This window comes from Phocoena phocoena, chromosome 1, assembly GCF_963924675.1.
Source record: "Phocoena phocoena chromosome 1, mPhoPho1.1, whole genome shotgun sequence".
In the NCBI taxonomy this organism is placed as follows: Eukaryota; Metazoa; Chordata; class Mammalia; order Artiodactyla; family Phocoenidae; genus Phocoena; species Phocoena phocoena.
In genome coordinates, this window is record NC_089219.1 from 91658234 (window position 1) to 91681340 (window position 23107).

The following is a 23107-nucleotide window of genomic DNA, read 5'->3' on the forward strand; positions in this document are numbered from 1 at the left end:
TGAAGGACTTCAGAAATATAATCGAATCCTAGTTAAATAATACATGATTACGGAAGTTTTATATACATATAGATATATAGGAGCTTCCGGGAAGATATATAGGAGTAAGACGCGGAGATCACCTTCCTCCCCACAGATACACCAGAAATACATCTAAACGTGGAACAACTCCTACAGAACACCTACTGAACGCTGGCAGAAGACCTCAGACCCTCAAAAGGCAAGAAACCCCCCACGTACCTGGGTAGGGCAAAAGAAAAAAGAATAAACAGAGACAAAAGGATAGGGACGGGACCTGCACCAGTGAGAGGGAGCTGTGAAGGAGGAAAGGTTTCCATACACTAGGAAGCCCCTTCGCGGGCGGAGACTGCGGCTGGCGGAGGGGGAAAGCTTCGGAGCCGCGGAGTAGAGCGCAGCAACAGGGGTGCGGAGGGCAAAGTGGGGAGATTCCCGCACAGAGGATCAGGGCCGACAGCCACTCACCAGCCCGAGAGGCTTGTCTGCTCACCCGCCGGGGCGGGCGGGGCTGGGAGCTGAGGCTCGGGCTTCGTTCGGAGCGCAGGGAGAGGACTGGTGTTGGCGGCGTGAACACAGCCTGCAGGGGGTTAGTGGGCCACGGCTGGCCGGGAGGGAGTCCGGGTAAAAGTCTGGACCTGCCGAAGAGGCAAGAGACTTCTTCTTCCCTCTTTGTTTCCTGGTGCGCGAGGAGAGGGGATTAAGAGCGCTGCTTAAAGGAGCTCCAGAGACGGGCGCGGGCCGCGGCTAAAAGCGCGGACCCCAGAAACGAGCATGAGACGCTAAGGCTGCTGCTGCCGCCACCAAGAAGCCTGTGTGCGAGCACAGGTCACTATCCACACCCCCCTTCCGGGGAGCCTGTGCAGCCCGCCACTGCCAGGGTCCCGGGATCCAGGGACAACCCCCCCGGGAGAACACACGGCGCGCTTCAGGCTGGTGCAACGTCACGCCGGCCTCTGCCGCCGCAGGCTCGCCCCGCACTCCGTGCCCCTCCCTCACCCCGGCCTGAGTGAGCCAGAGCCCCCGAATCAGCGGCTCCTTTAACCCCATGCTGTCTGAGCGAAGAACAGACGCCCTCCGGTGACCTACACGCAGAGGCGGGGCCAAATCCAAAGCTGAGCCCCTGAGAGCTGTGAGAACAAAGAAGGGAAAGGGAAATCTCTCCCAGCAGCCTCAGAAGAGCGGATTAAAGCTCCACTATCAACTTGATGTACCCTGCATCTGTGGAATACATGAATAGACACCGAGTCATCCTAAATTGAGGACGTGGAATTTGAGAGCAAGATTTATGATTTTTTCCCCTTTTCCTCTTTTTGTGAGTGTGTATCTGTATGCTTCTGTGTGAGATATTTTCTGTATAGCTTTGCTTCCACCATTTGTCCTAGGGTTCTATCCGCCCTTTTTTTTCTCTCTTAATTATTTTTTATTTTAATAACTTTATTATATTTTATCTTACTTTATTTTATTTTACTTTATCTTCTTTCTTTCATTTTTTCCTTACTTCCCTCCTTCCTTCCTTCCTTCCTTCTTCGCTCCCTCCCTCCCTCCTTTCTTTCTTTCTTTCTTTCTACTTTTTTCCCTTTTATTCTGAGCCGTGTGGATGAAAGGCTCTTGGTGCTGCAGCCAGGAGTCAGTGTTATGCCTCTGAGGTGGGAGAGCCAACTTCAGGACACTGGTCCACAAGAGACCTCCCAGCTCCACATAATATCAAAAGGTGAAAATCTCCCAGAGATCTCCATCTCAACACCAGCACCCAGCTTCACTCAACTCAACGACCAGCAGGCTACAGTGCTGGACATCCTATGCCAAACAACTAGCAAGACAGGAACACAACCCCACCCATTAGCAGAGAGGCTGCCTAAAATCATAATAAGTCCAAAGACACCCCAAAACACACCAACAGACGTGGACCTGCCCACCAGAAAGACAAGATCCAGCCTCATCCACCAAAACACAGGCACTAGTCCCCTCCCCCAGGAAGCCTACACAACCCACTGAACCAACCTTAGCCACTGTGGACAGACACCAAAAACAACGGGAACTACGAACGTGCAGCCTGCACAAAGGAGACCCCAAACACAGTAAGATAAGCAAAATGAGAAGTCAGAAAAACACACAGCAGATGAAGGAGCAAGATAAAAACCCACCAGACCTAACAAATCAAGAGGAAATAGGCAGTCTACCTGAAAAAGAATTCAGAATAATGATAATAAAGATGATCCAAAATCTTGGAAATAGAATAGACAAAATGCAAGAAACATTTAACAAGGACCTAGAAGAACTAAAGATGAAACAAACAACGATGAACAACACAATAAATGAGATATATAAAATGCCAGATGTTTAAAAATGGTTAATATTCCCTCAAAAAGGAAAACATTGTTCTAAAAGGTCATTTAGGTGTTATTCCTGGGAGATTTTATGGCTGTTCTTCACCTGTTTAACATTATTATCGATAGTTCTTTTCAGATTATGAATAAATGGTTTGTGCTCTGTTTATTCATGTTAACATTTACATTGTAAAATATGCTTCTTACAGGAATATAAATAGTTGCTGGAAAGAACGCTGACAGCTTGAAAGCAAAATGAACCTCTTTCTATTGCTTTCAGCCATTGGATTCTGCTGGGCTCAGTATGTCCCAAATACTGAATCTGGACGGACATCTATTGTCCATCTGTTTGAGTGGCGCTGGGTTGATATTGCTCTTGAATGTGAGCGATACTTAGCTCCCAAAGGATTTGGAGGGGTTCAGGTGGGTATTGTTCACAGTATAAATTGCAGACTTCACTGTGCTTAGAGTAAATGGTATTATGCTCTGTGTCTGTGAAGCTGGGACAACATTTTACTTCACAAATAAGTACTCTAAGTAAAACAGTTTTCTGAGGAAGAAAAAAATGTGAAATTGTTGGCAACTTCATGTTTTATTTCTAATACAATATTTTTTTCAGCAGGACATTTCCAATGTGAAGTTAATATTTTCTAATGGTTGTTAAAGAATGTGGCTGCAAATACAAAGATTCATAAACAATTTTAAACTCTTGAGTCGTTTCTAGAACATTCAGTGATACAAAGTAAGCTGTAATTTGATACTTACTACTGTTGTTTTATTTGTAGGTTTCCCCACCCAATGAAAATGCGGTAATTAATAATCCTTCAAGACCTTGGTGGGAAAGGTACCAACCAGTTAGCTACAAGTTATGTACAAGATCAGGAAATGAGAATGAATTCAAAGACATGGTGACTAGATGTAACAACGTTGGTGTAAGTGAATTAAAGTTCCCTTTAAAAGTATTATATAGAAAAAGGATTTCTCTCTCTTGCCTCCTGTTCCTTTCAAGCAGAACAATTTTCATATATTTTAAAATTTTACTTCATGCTTTAGCCATAAATTAAAATGTAATTGTTGCCTTATGTTCAGCTTTTGTAAATATTTATTTATGCACTAAAGAAGATGTAAGAAAAAGTTTAAGGCCACGAACTTACTCATACACAAAATATCACCTTTTAACCCTCCTAGCTGCATATGTTTCTGAGGAACACTTTTCCAGTTAGGAATCAGAAATTCCAGTTACAGTATTGGCTGTTACTTTTATGTGACTTGTGTCTCCACCCCTAAGTCCCGGGTCTTTCTTCCCATAGGTTCTTTGATGGTAAATAATTATTTTCTCTTTGATGAGGAGCATAACAAGAGACAATACTTACTGATCCTAAATAGATAGTAGAGACTGGCTTTTTATTTCTTAGGATGACCCATGGAAATTACAAAAACCAATCATCTCTCCTGACTCATCTGATTCTTTTCTCCTGCCCCTCCCCATAAAAAAAAAAGGGTCTTTGTATTTTTTCACAGTTATGGTAGTTTTGGGTTCTCTTAATTTGTCATATATGTAAATATTCGACCAAGTGGCTAGAATGCATGTAGGGCTTTAGTTCCCAATTATTTCATTTCACATTTGACTGTTGCTCTTCTAGGAAGGTAAGTTATAAAATAACAAAGAAATATTTTGGAGTGTTATTAATGTGCTGTAAACTCAAGTTAATACCATTATAAATTTCTACCTCTCTCTAAGTCTCATTGAAGTAGAAATTTGGCCTTTCAGGTCCGTATTTATGTGGATACTATAATTAATCATATGTGTGGAAATGGTGTGGCCGCAGGAACGAGCAGTACTTGTGGGAGTTACTTCAACCCTGGAACTGAGGATTTTCCAGCAGTCCCATACTCTGGTTGGGATTTTAATGATGGTAAATGTAAAACTAGAAGTGGAGAAATTGAGACCTATAATGATGCTTCTCAGGTAATTAGCAAAAAGAGCTGTCTATGTCTTTTATTATCCACATGTAGCTTATTTATCTCATTTTAAATATTAGTTGAGATTCCTTAGAACAGGTTCTAAGCCTGACTGTTTAAACAAAGAATCTCAAATCGATATTTAAAACATTTTTCCCAATTAAATTTTTCACAATGAAAAAGCTCATCCACTATATTTCCTACATCCTCCATTTTTATACTAGAAAATGTTTCAAAGGTATGTCCATACTAGAATGTCAGTATCCCCAGAGACCAATGCAAAGAAGGCACTATAGAAATATCCAATAATGAATAAATGAATGAATAATCAAATGGATTCTCAGGCAAAGGTGATGCTTTATGTACCAATCACAACATTTTTTACCTCAATAGGTCCGAGATTGTCGTCTGGTTGGTCTTCTTGATCTTGCACTGGAGAAAGATTATGTGCGCTCCACAATTGCCGAATATCTGAACCGTCTCATTGACATTGGTGTAGCAGGGTTCAGAATTGATGCCGCTAAGCACATGTGGCCTGGAGACATGAAGGCAATTTTGGATAAACTGCATAATCTAAACACAAGATGGTTCCCTGCAGGAAGTAAACCTTTCATTTACCAGGAGGTACATCAATACATATATGTGCAGATAAAACAAAGATTCATCAGAAAATAAATGGCAGATTTCATTAAAAGTGCAATTTCTGTAGGTTAGTGGCTGACTCATGTATACGGAGGAATGTTCCTTAAACTCCTTTGATTCAGAGACATCACGTCTGACCCTATCACAGGAGCTTTTTTATGCAAGTGCCGAGATTTTTTTAGGCTGCCAAAAGTCTCTGTGTCATGTATAATCTCCCCAGAGACCATTATAGAACACAGATAAGAATATAGTTGCTGTCTTGAGCCAGGCTATGTGACTTAAATTCTTGACTGTAGTGCTGTTAGCTGTGTCTGTTTAGGCAAATTGATTAACCTCTCTGAGCAACAATTTTTTCAAAGTTTATCGAAAGGAATAATGATAATGGTTATGTCTTTGTTTTCTTTGGAGAACTAAAGAGGTAATATTTAGCAAGCACTTAGAAATATTGCCAGCTGGATATTAAGTGCTCTATAAGTGTGAGCTATTCTTATCATTTATGTGCAAGAGTAAATTAGGTCAGCATTCTCACAGGACAACAGGTTATTTTGTCATGTTACTTTTAATATTGTAGCATAGATTTTAACAAAGGAAAATAAGAATCTTAACATAAGCAAAAGGATTTGGGTCATTTCACATAACATAAATAGCATAAAGTTATTTTCTATATAATAGTAACTCGTTAGTTAAAATTCTTTTCAACTCTTATTTAAAATGATATTTTCTTCTTGATTTCTACTAGGTAATTGATCTGGGTGGTGAGCCAATTAAAAGCAGTGAGTACTTTGGAAATGGCCGTGTGACAGAATTTAAATATGGTGCAAAACTAGGCACAGTTCTGCGCAAGTGGAATGGAGAGAAGATGTCTTACTTAAGGTAAGTGAAATACAATTGATCCTTTGAAGTATTTCACAGATTGATTTGTGATATTACCCAACATGAATTTTCCTCTTTAAGCCTTTTTATTTAGACAACATCCAAGGATTCATTTACTAATAGCAAGTGTCAGAGTTCCCCAAACGCCAATTGATCATCATTATTTAGAACATCAATCATGAGGAAGTAATTTTAGAGATCCAAAACATCACATAGAGATTTTAATCCTGGTATTATACATCTCTATTAGATTTGACTAATGTTTGCACATAATTTGTGCAGGCCAGGTTATTGTTAAAATGATTCTGTACTTTATGAAGTCCCTACAATGTGGCCGTCCTATAGAATTATTAATCAATTAATTAATTTCAAATATTAAAATATTTATATTATAACAATATAATATTGAAGCCTTATTTAAAAAGTTTGCCATTGTGTATAAAATGATAAGAATGTTGAACCTTCTACAGTCCATCTAAATTATAATTTAGTGAAACTTCTAAAATAACTTTTATAACAAAAATCTTATACCTGTAACATGAATGTAAGTCAAGTAATTCCTACATATATACATGCATGAAATGAATTTGTAGATAATATATCTATATAGTTTCTATTTTGAAAGCCCTACAGAATACTCATTTAATTAGAGAGAGAATTTCATTAGAGGGTGCTATTCTGAACGAAATACACATGTAGGTAACTCTAAAGCTATTGTAAAAGAATACATATAGGTGCTTTTAAGATTTTTTTTTTTTTCTTTTTAAATAGGAACTGGGGAGAAGGCTGGGGTTTCATGCCTTCTGACAGAGCACTTGTCTTTGTTGATAACCATGACAATCAGCGAGGGCATGGAGCTGGGGGAGCATCTATTCTTACATTCTGGGACCCTAGGTAAGAAACAAAGTTCCCCATTTTTTTTGTTGTTGTTGTTTTGTTTTTGTGGTACGCGGGCCCTCACTGTTGTGGCTTCTCCCGTTGCGGAGCACAGGCTCCGGACGCGCAGGCTCAGCGGACATGGCTCACGGGCCCAGCCGCTCCGCGGCATGTGGGATCTTCCCGGACCGGGGCACGAACCCGTGTCCCCTGCATCGGCAGGCGGACTGTCAACCACTGTGCCACCAGGGAAGCCCAAGTTCCCTATTTTTAAACCTACATTTTAGTGATATTAAAAAATATATTTTCTTCTATAATATTATAGACTGTACAAAATGGGAGTTGGATTTATGCTCGCTCATCCCTACGGATTTACACGAGTAATGTCAAGCTACCGTTGGCCAAGACATTTTGAAAACGGAAAAGTAAGTTTTGGTATTTTCCAAAATGTCTTTTCCTCAAGAAAAAGAGGTTAATTTTGTTTTAATTTCACATGATGCTATTACATTCGGTATTTTTTGTATCAAATATTTATTAAGTGTAGACCTGATGCAGGACTCTTTTAACAATTCAGTGACTATTAAAAAAAATAATGATCTCTATGGACAAAGAGTATGTAAGCTATTTCAAAATATGACAAAGGTAGCCCCTCACCAAAGAAAACAAAACACACTTAAAAATAGGATACAGGGCTTCCCTGGTGGCGCAGTGGTTGAGAGTCCGCCTGCCGATGTAGGGGACACGGGTTCATGCCCTGGTCCGGGAAGATCCCATATGCCGCGGAGCGGCTGGGCCCGTGAGCCATGGCCGCTGAGCCTGCGCGTCTGGAGCCTGTGCTCCGCAACGGGAGAGGCCACAGCAGTGAGGCCCGCATACCGGAAAAAAAAAAAAAATAGGATACAGTGAGTAAAATATGTACTTCTCATAAGTACCTGCTTCATAGAGTTGATATGATTACAAATTAACACTTCAAAAAAATTAGAACAGTACATGCACTACAGTACGAGCAATATAAATATTTGTTAAATACTTTTAAAAGAAGTTTTTTGGAAAGCAAAGAGATGATCCAATTAGACCTAGGTTCAATAGGGAAAGTATGGTATAACAGGAAGGAAAGTATATGTGTTAAAGAAGAGACATTTGCTCACTCTGCTGAGAATGTTAAAAGTGAAAAATATTTGGGTGGTATGGTAAAGACAATAATCTGAGTAATAATTTTAAAAAGACTGAGAAATAAGATTATTAAAGAATATATTTAGAAAGTTAGTGGACAGTTTTCAAACTGAAGATTTCAAATGCAGCATCATATAGCAACTTCATACCTGAAGTAGAAAATTCTCTTCGCTGCAAACCAGATAGATATTTATCTAGTTTCTAGTAGATTATTTTCAAATTGAGAAGTCCACTACTTTGTACAGCAACTCATTCTATTGTTAGATAGCCTTAATATTTAGAAGATGTCCTTTTATATTGAGTCAATTTCTTGTAATTCCCACTAACTGGTCTTATTTCTGATGGCTGGAGTCATGGCGTATGTCCATTTCCCCTTTTCCCATAACATTTCCAAGACTTCTCCAGGACTTGTGCATGCTAACAACTCTTAGTTTTGTCCACTATTCATCATACAACAGGATTTAAGACAGACCTTGATAAACTTCCTAGACATAATCTGTTTTTTCCTATGATTATCTTTGAAAGTACCAATCAGAAACCACAATATTAAAAATTTGGTCAATTTATTAAGGGATATTGTGATGCTTTGATTAGTACATTTATTTAACAAAGAAGAATGAAAGAAACTAATATTTATTTATCAATTATCATGTGGAAAGCATTTTTACATATCTCATTTAATTTTTATAGCCACTAAGTAATATCTTCACTTTACTGAAGAGGAAAATCAGGCACCGAAGTTTTGTATATTAACTAAGTTTTTTGTAGCTAGTACTATTAGAGCTTATCTTTTACTCCTGCTGTTTCTGACACTAAAGACCTTGCCATTTCAGTGACATTGCACTACCTAGAGTGATATTAAGAAGTCATTGCAATTCCTTGCAAAGAAAATGAGAGGGTAAGAGAATCATAGCCTTGTTTGAAATATGGCACTAGAGAATGGGAAGTTAGGGGGAAGATAAATTCAGTAAAAATATGGAACAAGTTGGATTCTCAATGAAGACACTACAGAGACACATAAGGGACAGATTGGGTTTGGTGGACTGAATAAGGACACATGTAATGTTAATAATGTGAGCTTTTAAAATGTATTAATATTTTTTTGTTAATTGAGGATGTTAATGATTGGATTGGGCCACCAAATAATAATGGAGTCATTAAAGAAGTTACTATTAATCCAGATACTACTTGTGGCAATGACTGGGTCTGTGAACATCGATGGCGTCAAATAAGGTAGGAATACTTATTTAGAGATATCCTCTAATAATAGTTTCTTAACATTTTGTTTTAAACTGTTGGCATATTCATCAGCATTTCCTATGCTATTTTGTGTTTAGGAACATGGTTGTGTTCCGCAATGTAGTTGATGGTCAACCTTTTACAAACTGGTGGGATAATGGTAGCAACCAAGTAGCTTTTGGAAGAGGAAACAGAGGATTCATTGTCTTTAACAATGATGACTGGTAAGTAGACATCAATTAGAAATAATATTTTGTACCAACATGTTCTTGGTTTATTCTTTTCCTGTTCATTTACTTCTTTCATATCTGAAAAATCCTTTAGTCAGCAGATTAAGAAAACTTAGTGATCAGCAGAAAAATGATGATGACTCTTATTATTTTGATCTCCTCTCTTTATAAGGGCTTTCTCTTCTAAGTAGAGTTATTTTTTGTACACTTGTGCATATCATGGGAAGATATGCACATATATATGCTAACATATACATCTCACATAAAATTCACATAATATAAAGGTTGTGAAATCCCTAGAAGACTGTCTTCTAGGACTTTTAAAATAAATAATGAAAAAATACTGCCTCAGGACGGAAATATCTTTTTTTCTGTCTCTTTTTTTTCACCTACCCTGATATCTAGTTCTTTGGTCTTCTTTTTTCACTGTCCTGTCTTTCTGTGGCAAATAATACTTTTTAAAGCATACATATATATATATATATATATATATATGAAGAATATATATGTTATGGTCATTGATTGATGTCAGGAGGTTTTTTAGTTTTAGTTCTGAAACATCTCATTACTGGCTTTTCATTTGTGACACTTATATTCTCTGTCTCAAGTATACTGATTCCCTCACACAGAGAACTATAGCTGAGAAGACCTCTTTGCAAGCAGTTGAAATGCCTTTGTCCAAGGCTAACTTCCACTCATGCTTAGCTCACTCTAGCCCAAATTATATTTTACTGACAAAAAATAAATCAAGTGTATCTCTTTCTTCCCCAAGACTCCATTGTCAGTCCTTTAATTTCTGTCTTTTGTAGATGGGAGAATCAAAATAAATTTATGGGACAGCTTTGTATTTTAAAACCATATACTTCTTCATAGAAATGCGAGATTATTTTTATCTCCAGCCCAAATTTATTTGACCCTCTTGAAAAAAAAGAGGTTTTTGAAGAAATAATCATATTTAAATTCTTGACAGTAATCAGTATTTTCTTAAGTTCAGATGAAGACAAATTTAAAATGGGTGTGTTTACCACAGGAATCAATTTTCTCTAAGGGAGCCAATTCAACCAAATCTTCACTGATACTCTTCAACCTTATTATTATTTTTTTAATAATATTTACTCTTGACTAGGTTACGCCTAAGTCTTCTCTTGTATATGAATATTGTTGGCCCTCAGAAAACTACTTACAGCCACTGGAGAGGCCTTTGTATTTGGATTTTATTTTCATTGAGACCTTGACTGCTTAGAGTTCTACAGCACAAAGTTAAACTCTTTGTTTTAGAGATAGTCTGTATTCTTGCTTTTAATTGTGGTGAAATCTTAAATTTTATTTTACAGGGCACTATCTTCAACTTTGCAAACTGGTCTTCCTGCTGGTACATATTGTGATGTCATTTCTGGAGATAAAATTGGTAACAATTGTACAGGAATTAAAATCTATGTTTCCGGTGATGGCAATGCTAACTTTTCTATTAGTAATTTTGCTGAAGATCCATTTATTGCGATTCATGCTGAATCTAAATTATAAAGTTTGAATTAAATATATACACACAGAGAAATAAAAGGTGTTTCTGTTCTTATATATATGTAATCTATAACTTCTCATAATTCATTAACTTTTGGTTAAAGCTCTTATAAGTAATCAACTTGAAAAACTCAGAAAGGCATAAAAAAACACATATACTTAACTAATAATAATATCATTACAATCAACATTTTGTTGTGTTTTAGAAGATTTTCATTAACCTCTTTGTCAAAGGCATTTCTAAGAACTCAGAAAAGCATATTGAAAAACATGTTTGTTGCCATTAACACCACTTGCCCGGCTGTGTATCTCCAATATATGTCTGTATTTCTTACATAGGGTGTTTCTAACAGTTAGGGGTAGCTGATTTAATGATGATTCCTATACAAAGTCATAACACTTCGGTGCTTTTCACAATATAAAGGCCCTTTCATGTTTAATAAGTTAAAATCTAAAAGAAACAAATTATGCAGTCTATAATAATTAATTATCTGGAGCTCACAGAAATCTCCTACATTCTCTATATTCTTTTTTTCATTCTCTTTCCAATGGCTTTCACATGATGATGTATGGCTTTGGTTTCCTCTCTTAACCAAATGATTCTGAGAGGGAGGAAAACTAAGTCAGGAAGGTTGTTCTGGTACAACACTGTCTCTGAGAGGCTTGCTCTATGCTCTGCCATGTAGTACTGGACTGAATGAGTCTAAAAATCTTATACCTGGTCAGATTTGGGTCCTGTTCTTATGTCTTAATAGAACAGAAGCTACAGTATTACCCTGTCTATATTTAGTGTCTTGATTTAGCTGATATTCTACGGTTGTACATATTATTATCTATTAACTTCAGAATAAAATGTCATACTGAAATTGAAGAGGGATGTTGGGACTTTGCTAAAGAAGATTCCTTGGTGCAGTTACAATGAGATATAAAATGAAACCTCTGTTTCCTAGTGGTAGATTTTGTAAGAATTGGGTGTTACTTTAGGAATTCTACCCAGTTCTATCTTAGGAATTTTTATTCTATCAATGTCAATACTCTCTGTAATTTAATTTGACTGAGACATATCTTTTTTTAAAAACATCTTTATTGGAGTATAATTGCCCCACAATGTTGTTCCAGTCTCCACTGAACAACAAAGTGAATCAGCCACATGTATACATATATCCCCATATCCCCTCCCTCTTGTGTCTCCCTCCCAACCTCCCTATCCCACCCCTCTAGGTAGTCACAAAGCACTGAGCTGATCTCCCTGTGCTGTGAAGCTGCTTCCTACTAGTTATCTGTTTTACATTTGGTAGTGTATATATGTCAATGCTACTCTCTCAATTCGTCCCAGTTTACCCTTCCTCCTTCCCGTGTCCTCAAGTTCATTCTCTACATCTGCATCTTTATTCCTGTCCTGCACCTAGGTTCTTCAGAACTTTTTTTTTTTTTTTTTAGATTCCATGTATATGTGTTAGCATACAGTATTTGTTTTTCTCTTTCTGACTTACTTCACTCTATATGACAGACTCTAGGTCCATCCACCTCACTACAAACAGTTGTTTCATTTCCTTTTATGACTGAGTAATATTCCATTGTATATATGTGCCACATCTTTATCCATTCATCTGTCGATGGACATTTAGGTTGTTTCCTTCTCCTGGCTATTGTAAATAGTGCTGCAGTGAACATTGTGGTACATGTCTCTTTTTGAATTATGGTTTTCTTAGGGTATATGCCCAGTAGTGGGATTGTTGGCTCATATGTTAGTTCGAATTTTAGTTTTTTAAGGAGCCTCCCTACTGTTCGTCATAGTGGCTGTATCAATTTACATTCCCACCCACAGTGCAAGAGGGTTCCCTTTTCTCCACACCCTCTCTAGCATTTATTGTATGTAGATTTTTTGATGAGAGATATATCTTTTTTTTTGACAAGTGTTATTTTGCTGAAGATTTGCTATTCCCCTTCCAGTAGAGAATATTTTGTGCTCTTTTAACTCATTGAAAAGAATCTTTAGAGACGTTAGAAATAAATGATATGGTGCTTATGAAAAAAGTGCCAACATTTTTATTGACATACACTAATTAATTGGAAAAGTGGCAATAAAAGAATACTGTTTAAATATTTTCATCACATTATTGATAGAAGTAAAGGGCACACCCACTTGAAAACTAACTATTATAAGCAAGATAAAATGCTCACAAGTATGAGAGGTAAAAAGATAAGGTGTGGCCTTTACTCTTTTGACCTATCATTTAGTGGAAACTGGTCAATAATTCCCTATACTGTCAGAGAATTTTGCATCTGATTCTCTTATTAATTCAAAATATAAAAGGCTAATCCAAAATATAGACAAAAGAAGCACCATAGAGTATAATTTCAATGTATTCTTTAAATTAATTAAATTCTTTATTGCTGCAGATAAAATTTGACACTCTAGATACTGATTTAAAGTAGTTGAAAGTGAGTCTAAATTTTAGTTCTGTTTTTCCTTTATTTACTCTTATATTCACCAGTATAAATTATATACTTTCAGAATCCAAAAGCAATTATCACAAAATTTAACCATTTGCTTTTCAAAAACTTTTTGTGTATTTTCAAAGTTTATATAGGATCCTCGTTAATTCTAGAATTTATAAAACTGATTCTTTCACAAAAAATCAAGCACATAAGTTTGAAGTAAATCTTGTTTTAGGAAACTTCTTCAAATCACAGACATTTTAGTTATAGCAGAAGAAGGTCTTTAAAAAAAGTTTCATTTTCTTATGTTTGAAGATTACAGAGCAAAGTTATCTCCATTCCAACCTCCTCCTTAATGAAAAGAGAAAATAACAAGAAAAAAACTATAGGGAATAATCCCCTTCATCTCTAATAAAACTGTGAGATTGTCAGCCCAAATAATAAACAATAAGGACCAGCATGAAAATTCAACAGAGTGGAATTTGGACCCTTCTAGAGAGGAAATAATACCAACAGACTTTGAGCATGGCCAAACCTCTTAGAAATACAGAGATCTCTGACCTTAAAGATCTAATCAAAGACTTATTTGAACCATGAGCTACCAGGATGTGGTGAGCCTTGGAACTATACACAAACTCTAAAAGTCACAATGAAAACCAATACTTTCTGGAAGAAGTTAGTAAGAGTTGCAGGTATTAGCAAGGAACATATTTGATGATCAGCTTGATAGTTGTACAGAATCCTTTTGGGAGTGTAAAGAAGTAACTAAAGCAGTTAACCTGCAATCTATTCACTCTGTTTACCATCAGATGCCCTGAGAGAAAGAATAGAAGGTAGGTGACCTGGTCTAATCTCCTTGTCAGCTGGACTTCTGGGAAAAGGGACTACTGATATTTGCTGGGGGAATAAACTTTATCTCTGAAATGCCCTTTATAGAGTGTTCCTGGCTCAGGTTTACCTATAATAAATATAGCCTAGAATCTATGCGATATGGTGTATATCTTGTAAGTTATACAATTCTCTGAGACATAATTGGAAATGTTTTATACCTTAACTGCTCTTGTTTTCTGAGGTAACCCCATTAACCTTATTTAGAAACCTGATCTATTGTTCTGTGCCAGATACTAATGACCAATGCAGGAAAATGGGACCTGAGGAGCTGCTGTTGATATCTCAGGCCTTTCTCTGTTTTGTCTGAACATCTTGATTGACTATATCCTTGAAATTATTATAAAAGTTTGATGCTGGAATAGGATCTCTGATTCACTTTTGTCTGATTTGATAATCCAATTCTACATGTTAGCTTAGGGGAATAAAATACACTCTCTAATACCATAAAGGAAATCTATAACATAATAAGTTTCATAAGGAGCCATATAGATTTTCTGCTCATTCTGAAAAGATGTTGAGAAACAGACAGAGGTACTACAAAGAAAATAAATGATCTTAGAGCAGATGGATTGATGAAAAAATGTTCTGAGACAATATACACAAAATGAAGCTGTCCCAATTCACACAGCCACAAAACCCCAGCATAGACATACAAAGCTTTTGTTGGATTAAGAGACTTATTAATAATAAAATGATTAATAATCAAGAAGGAAACTATATATGGCCCATGCTAAGTCATTGTAAAAGAAGAAAATGAAGATAAATAAAAAACAGCAGTACAAAATCAATGGCATTCTTGAAAACCAAACATAACTAGAAAAAGTAATTTAAAAAACATAATTTACAGCAAAACTATAAGGTACCTAAGAATAAACCTAACAAAGGTGGAAATTGATACTATAAAAATTCTAGAATGTTATAGGACACATAAAAAAGAATGGAAATAGATTTATACACATGAATTGGATTCCTGAAAATAAAATGTGCTAACTGCAATAAATATTCAATAGAAAAGTTGAAATGTAAAATTGAGGAAACCTTCCAGAAAATAGAAGAAAATGGCAAGAGACAAAAAATAAAATGGAATAGGTTAAAAAATTAGAGGATTATTCCTGGAATTTAAACATCAAATTATAAAGATTTTTTGAAGAGACTATATGGAAAACAGGAAAGAGGCAATTATGAGCTCAAGGATATGAGTATACAGATTAAAATTGGAAATGTTAAAAGCAATGCATATTGTAATATTTCAGAAAATCAAAGGGGAAAAAGTGATGCTAAAAACTTCCAGAGAAAGAGAATGACTAGTTTACATATGGTGGATCAAAATTAGATTAGCACCAGAGTGCCAGTACAAGAGAGTCAATAGAGTGTAGATTCAGATTTTGACTGTAAAATTTATTTGCTAAGTAACCTGAGACGAGCTTTTCAATTTCTTTCGACCTCAATTTCCTCAACTATCATTATGGATAATATTACTTTTTCATAACTTTGTTATGAGGAATAAATAGGCTAATATAGAACATGGTATATAGGAATTCCTAAATTAATGTTAGCTACTTTAGAAAACTTACTAACAGTAACCCTGAAAGCTTGAGCACAGTAGAACAATTCTTTAAAATCCTGAGGAAAATGATTTCCAACTTAGAATTTTGTAGCCAGCCATACCATCAGCCATGATTTGTGGGGGAGAATAGATACTTATCACATGCAAAAACCTAAAAACGTCTAACTCCCATATACCTTTTTTCACAGAAAGGAGGAATTAAACCCAGAAAGAGGAAATTAAGATTTCTGATATAGAATCCTATACAGAAGAGAGACTAAGGGAATTCTCAATATAATAACAAAAAAAGTCCCAGGAGATTAGGGCTCCAGCATGCTATGGATAAACCAGTAAATATGAGGTTAGTTCATTGGTGGAATTTGTGAGAAAGGTCTTTTTAGAAAAATAAAATAAAATAAAGTTGAAGGGTTTGACCTCGTGAATCATTTTATTGAAAAGCATTTTAGAGAGTTGTTGGAAGTTTGGGAAGACATAAGTAGATATTTGAAGAATGCCAAGCAAATAAAAAAAATAAATAACTTTTAGAAAAGTAAAAACTCTTGTCTAAGAAAGGAAATAAAATGTCATAATGCTTGGCTCAGAATGAAAAATGTTTACATAGACATAATATTAACAACAGTAAATTTGGATTTAATTAATAAAACCATATGGGGAAGATGGGAAACAGAAAATGTGCATATATGAGGGATGCATTATAGTACTAAATTATAATCTTATAAATTTGGAAATCAAGGCATAATATCTATAACATAGAGAGGGAGAGAGACAGAGAGACAGACTTTCATAATAGATATCTCCTAGAAAAAATAAAAGAAACTTTACTTTTCATTTCACATTCATTTCTAAATATCAATGGTCACTCAAATGCCAAAGCCAGTGCTAGTTTCAAACTTTTAGAGTCACTAACTACTGAAGCCATTTGGAATCCACACTCTTTTGTAATAATAATTTTTAAAAAGAAGCAAAATTCTAAATTTTCTATAAATGAAAGAAATTCTAACAAAGTTCTGAGTTTTGAATTAGGATATTTCAATGTTTTTCTTTTTAAAGATATAAATACAAGTTTTTTTTGTTTTGTTTTTATTTTTTTATTTTTTTTTTTATTTTTTAACATCTTTATTGGGGTATAATTGCTTTACAATGGTGTGTTAGTTTCTGATTTATAACAAAGTGAATCAGCTATACATACACATGTGCTCCCATGTGTCTTCCCTCTTGCGTCTCCCTCCCTCCCACTCTCCCCCTCCCACCCCTCCAGGCTGTCCCAAAGCCCCGAGCTAATATCCCTGTGCCTTGCGGCTGCTTCCCCCTAGCTATCTACCTTACTACGTTTGTTAGTGTGTATATGTCCACGACTCTCTCTCGCCCTGTCAAAACTCACCCTTCCCCCTCCCCATATCCTCAAGTCCGTTCTCCAGTAGGTCTGCGCCTCTATTCCTGTCTTATCCCTAGGTTCTTCATGACATTTTTTCCCCTTAAATTCCATATATATGTGTTAGCATACGGTATTTGTCTTTGTCTTTCTGACTTACTTCACTCTGTATGACAGACTCTAGGTCTATCCATCTCATTACAAATATCTCAATTTCATTTCTTTTTAAGGCTGAGTAATATTCCATTGTGTATATGTGCCACATCTTCTTTATCCATTCGTCCGATGATGGGCGCTTAGGTTGTTTCCATCTCCGGGCTATTGTAAATAGAGCTGCAATGAACATTTTGGTACATGACTCTTTTTGAATTTTGGTTTTCTCAGGGTATATGCCCAGTAGTGGGATTGCTGGGTCATATGGTAATTCTATTTGTAGTTTTTTAAGGAACCTCCATACTGTTCTCCATAGTGGCTGAACCAATTCACATTCCCACCAGCAGTGCAAGAGTGTCCCCTTTTCTCCACACCCTCTCCAGCATTTATTGTTTCTAGATTTTTTGATGATGGCCATTCTGACTGGTGTGAGATGATATCTCATTGTAGTTTTGATTTGCATTTCTCTAATGATTAATGATGTTGAGCATTCTTTCATGTGTTTGTTGGCATTCTGCATATCTTCTTTGGAGAAATGTCTGTTTAGGTCTTCTGCCCATTTTTGGATGGGGTTGTTTGTTTTTTTGTTATTGAGCTGCATGAGCTGCTTGTAAATTTTGGAGATTAATCCTTTGTCAGTTGCTTCATTTGCAAATGTTTTCTCCCATTCTGAGGGTTGTCTTTTGGTCTTGATTATGGTTTCCTTTGCTGTGCAAAAGCTTTGAAGTTTCATTAGGTCCCATTTGTTTATTTTTGTTTTTATTTCCATTACTCTAGGAGGTGGGTCAGAAAGGATCTTGCTGTGATTTATGTCATAGAGTGTTCTTCCTATGTTTTCCTCTAAGAGTTTGATAGTTTCTGGCCTTACATTTAGGTCTTTAATCCATTTTGAGCTTATTTTTGTGTATGGTGTTAGGGAGTGATCTAATCTCATACTTTTACATGTACCTGTCCAGTTTTCCCAGCACCATTTATTGAAGAGGCTGTCCTTTCTCCACTGTACATTCCTGCAATACAAGTTTTCCCTGAATTTTTTTTTCCTATTTCCTATTTCTGAAGCCACAAGCATAAACTAATTTGCCTGATCCATCTCAGGTTAGAACCTAGGCGGTCCTGATGTAGTCTCCCCACAGTGTTAAACAGACTTTGGAAGATCCTGGGGAATCTGTGTCCCACTTCACTTTGGAAATATGGGAACACATATATTGTACAGCTTGACCAACATGGCAGGCAGAGTTGGATAATGAGTGTTACAGAATCTGCACTATGAAGAAATAGGCACTCCTAGAGAAGGGTAGACTTGAAGATGGGCTTAATCTTTGGCAATGACCTGTGTCCAGGCTATGTTTGACTCTAATCTCTCCCAACCTCCAGTGATGATTGACATATACACAGGAGGATAAAGGTTCAGGGCAGGAAAATGCAAGTAAGGCCAGTCCCCTTTCTTTCCACTTAAGAGGAAGGAGCAGCATTCTTTGAAAGAATTCTGGAAGATGACAAGCAAGAACATGAGTAGTGGCTTACCACAGAGTTAGAGGCACTGAGGATGAGTATATAGTGGGTCACCCAGGGATAGAGGTGAAACAACTCTTCTTTTTCCATACATACCATAAAGTGGTGACATTAATGTTTCAAGGTATGTTAGAATTATCCTTATAAGGATTTTGTATTCTCCCTTTCTCTCACATGTCTCAGATAATACCTTACATCATCTTGTCCTTGAAATAGAAGTAGGTGCACAGGCCAATATAGATTCCCTTGTATAGGTCTAGACCATTCCCCAAACCAAGGATTTCTCTGAAATCTCCTAGTTTAGGTACAAATTAAAGTATGTCCAAGAAAGTGTCTGTTGCTCTTGATCTTCTATCTTCCACCAAATTAGATTGAAGTCATATTAGATTTTGGAACAGGTTTATATCATTTAGTTCATCCTTGTTAGATTATTAAAGTCAAATCTGGATTTTAATACATGTTTTAAACTTTAAAAATGGCAGGTTTAGTTTGAGAAGAAAAAAGATTTTTGTTGGGAGTATTGTATATTCATAGAGTTAAATCATCTGTGTTATATGAATGCTTTACATGCTGCTAAGTCAGGTATGTCCCTACTCTTATGCAATCAAGTCCATCATTACATGTAACCTAGAAAAAATGCTGACATATTTCCAATTAGGGTGAGCCTTCCTATCAAAAGCCTTCCTATCCTTTTTGATATCCTTCCTAAGCCTTCCAAAAGGCTTTTGATAGCCTTCTTATCAAAATCCTGTCCTAAATTTTGTTGCTTAAAGATGAATACTGTATGAGTATGAACCATTATGTTACGGACAGTCAAAAAAGCTAAGAAAATATGTTCAATATAATTGGGAAAGTGAGTCCATTTACAGGTCAGGCAAAGCTGCATTCTCATTATTCCAGAGATTTTGGAGGAAAAAATTTAAATGAGGAACTGGCAAGGATTCCAAGGGGGAAAATATCTCAAACAGCTTAGAAAAATATTTTCAAAATTTATTATTGCATTAATAGTATTTTATCTATTTTAATAAATATGTAATTTGAGAAAAGCTAATAAAATGTTAGGAGGAATAATCTTCATAATTATTCAAATACTTATTTACATCTAAGCATATATTAAACCTTTAGCACCAAACGTGCTGTCTGACATAAAATAGGCTTTAAATGAATTAACTGATGAGTGAGTAATTGAAAAAATATAGTTCTTCATTAGATATTAGCATGCAACCTCTGAAAAATAATCTACATACATATAGATATAGATAGTAAAATAATATTGATAATTGTGAATAAAGAATCAATTTTCACATCTGTAAAAATGTGGGTGTTAGTGTGAGATAGATTTGGGTATGAATTCAATTCCTACTACTTTATTGTGTGTCTGTGGGCAATTTACTTTCCACATGCACCTTCATGTTCCTAGCTAATAGTTGTAAATAACAGCTAACTCATAGAGAAGTTACAGAAACAGCATAATATATAGGGCATAGTGCCTGCCACAATGAATGTGCAACAAGTTTTACTTATTATCCCAATAAAACCTTATATTGACTACAAAAAAAATAAATAAATAAGGCATTTGTATAAATTGAGTAGATACAAGTCAATTTCATTTAATTATTTCAATTCTCTCTACTTAAACATCTCTAATTTTTAAATTTTATAAAATTTAATTTAAATTTGCCTATAATCTGAGTTAAAATTATAAATAAATAAAAATTGACTTCGCAGCCGTGATTAATTTAGTAATTGTATTACTACATGATATTTTGAACTATATGGCATATTTGAAAGAGCAATAAATTGTAAGAATATGTAATTGCTTTTCTAATGTAAAGTCACAAAGAATATCTGGTCCAGGAGTGGTTACTATCAATTTCAATATTCAAAGGAAAATAAAAATTTAAAATCTTCTCGTTAAGTAATTTGAACGTTTCACATTTGATTAAATGAGAAAATTCTTTCAATAGGTTACCTATATAATGATTGCATTTATTTGGAATATCAGTGCAGTGTGGAGTGATAAGAAGGACACTGGAATGAGAATTCAGAGGCTCTAAGCTGCAGTATGGCTCTGATACTAAGTAGCAGTGTGATCTTGGGAAAGACATTTTCCTCTACATGTCTCAGGATGCTGAAAAAGATGATATTTAATGTACTTGAACAGGCCTGCCTTCCATGGAGCCACTTTACAGCTAAGAAATAAATTCCCAAATCATAGAAGTTGAGTAATAAGACAGTTATTAGAAGGTGAAAATATATTATTTTAGTATCTGGCATCTGAATTATCTCATAGGTAAAATCTTCCTCTTTAAGAAGATATCTTGAAAAACCACTGACAGAGTGAGATTCTGAGACAAGACCCCAAGAGTGTAAATGTGGTTTTCTAGGTCTGTACTAGAAAGAAGGAGATTTTTTTTTTCTAGGAAAGGACATCAAATTAGGAACTGATGAGGGAAAAGAGTTAGAGAAGCCAGTAAAACATTGTGAGATGACCATGGGGACATAAACTCATTCCCTCCCTACCATCCATCAACAGAAATCTTGATGGCTTTGGGTTTCCAAAGTAAGTGAGGATGGGAATATTATCAAGTCTTTCTAGCTCTCAAGGGGCAGGCAATCCCTAGATGACATCTGGCCCATATTTTGAGGGACTATACAGGTTCATGTGAACTAAGGCTTTGGACCCCACTGCATACTGAATGAAATCACCACTCTCAAACTGAGCCAGCAATAACAAAGTGTTGGGTACATGGAACAGAGTAGAATTGTGTTGATCCTTAAACAATGGAATAATTACCACAATTAAGTTAATTAACATATCTGTCACCTAATTTAGATAACTATTTTCTTTTGTGAGTGTGGTAAAATGATTAAGACTTACTCTCTTAAGAAAAAAAAAAGACTCTCAGCAAATTTCAAGTATACAGTACAGTATTATTAACTATAGACACTATGCGATACATTACAGCCCTAGAATTTATTCATCTTATAACTGAAAGTGTTATACCTTCTCGTTTCCCCCAGCACCCCCAGCCCCTGACAACCATCATTCTACTATCTGTTTCTACGAGCTCCATTTTTTTTTAAGATTCCACATATAAGTGGGATCATACAGTTTTGTCTCTGTTTGTATGGCTTATTTCAATTAGTATAATGTCCTCCAGTTTCATTCATGTCATCACAGATGGCAGTATTTCTTTTTTTAATGGCTGAATAATATTTCATTATATATAGATATACCATGTTTTCTTTATCCATTCTCCCACTGAGGAACACTTAGGTTATTTCTATACCTTGGCTATAGTAAGTAATGCAGCAATGAACATAAGAGTGCAGGTATCAATTCAAGATACTGACTCTCTTTCTTTCAGATATATACATAGAAGGATTGCTGGATCATACGGTAGCTCTATTTTTAATTTTTGAGGAACTATTGTTTTCCATAATGGCTGTACCAATTTACATTCTTAACAGCAGTGTACAGGGTTCCCTTTTCTCCACATCGTTGTGAATATTTGTTATCTCTTGTCTTTTTGATAGTAGACACTCTAACTGGTGTTAAGTGATATCTCATTATGGTTTTGATTTGCATTTTTCTAATGACGTGTGGTGTTGAGCATCTTCTCATGTATCTATGGATTGTTTGTATGTCTTTTTGAAAAAATGTCTATTCCGGTCCTTTGCCCATTTTTAAATTGTGAGATATATATATATATATATATATATATATATATATATATATATATGACTTGTAACTGTTCTTTATATATTTTTGGATATTAAACCCTTACCAGATACATAGTTTGCAAATATTTTCTCCCATACTGTAGGTTGCCTTTTCTTTCTTTTTCTTTTAATGTTTCCTTTGTTATGCAGAAGGCTTTTAGCTCAATACAGTCCCACTTGTTTACTTTTGCTTTCTTTAGCTTGTACTTTTGGTGTCATGTCCATGAAATCTTTGACAAGACCAGTGTCATGAAACTTTTTCCCTGTTTTCTTCTAGGAGTTTTATGGTTTTGAATTCTACGTTTAAATCTTTAATTTATTTTGAATTAATTTTTTGAATGCTGTAAGACAGGGGTCCAGTTTCATTATTTTGCATGTGGACATCCAATTTTCCTACCATCATTTCTTGAAAGGACTATGCCTTTCCCATTGCGTGTTCTTGGTGTCCTTCTCAAAGATCATTTGACCATATATGTGTGGGTTTATTTCTGGGTTTTCTATTCAGTTGCATTGGTCTATGTGCCTTTTCTTTATGCCAGTACCATACTGTTTTAGTTACCATAACTTTGTAATGTAGTTTGAA

General features: G+C 35.7%; 1 protein-coding gene across 2 annotated transcripts in view; it reads left to right on the top strand.

The window, feature by feature from the left end:
* LOC136138746 (pancreatic alpha-amylase) overlaps nucleotides 1–10921 on the top strand; it is a 35288-nt gene extending 24367 nt beyond the window's left edge. For both annotated transcript variants that reach the window (XM_065897574.1, XM_065897583.1), the window contains exons 2-11: nucleotides 2555–2768; nucleotides 3131–3277; nucleotides 4117–4314; nucleotides 4701–4931; nucleotides 5689–5822; nucleotides 6594–6716; nucleotides 7024–7123; nucleotides 8986–9104; nucleotides 9209–9334; nucleotides 10675–10921. In XM_065897574.1, the coding sequence (XP_065753646.1) occupies nucleotides 2601–2768; nucleotides 3131–3277; nucleotides 4117–4314; nucleotides 4701–4931; nucleotides 5689–5822; nucleotides 6594–6716; nucleotides 7024–7123; nucleotides 8986–9104; nucleotides 9209–9334; nucleotides 10675–10864 (1536 nt within the window). In that variant the 5' untranslated portion in view covers nucleotides 2555–2600 and the 3' untranslated portion in view covers nucleotides 10865–10921. The remainder of the gene's footprint in view (nucleotides 1–2554; nucleotides 2769–3130; nucleotides 3278–4116; nucleotides 4315–4700; nucleotides 4932–5688; nucleotides 5823–6593; nucleotides 6717–7023; nucleotides 7124–8985; nucleotides 9105–9208; nucleotides 9335–10674) is intronic.
* Nucleotides 10922–23107: the final 12186 nt, after the last annotated feature.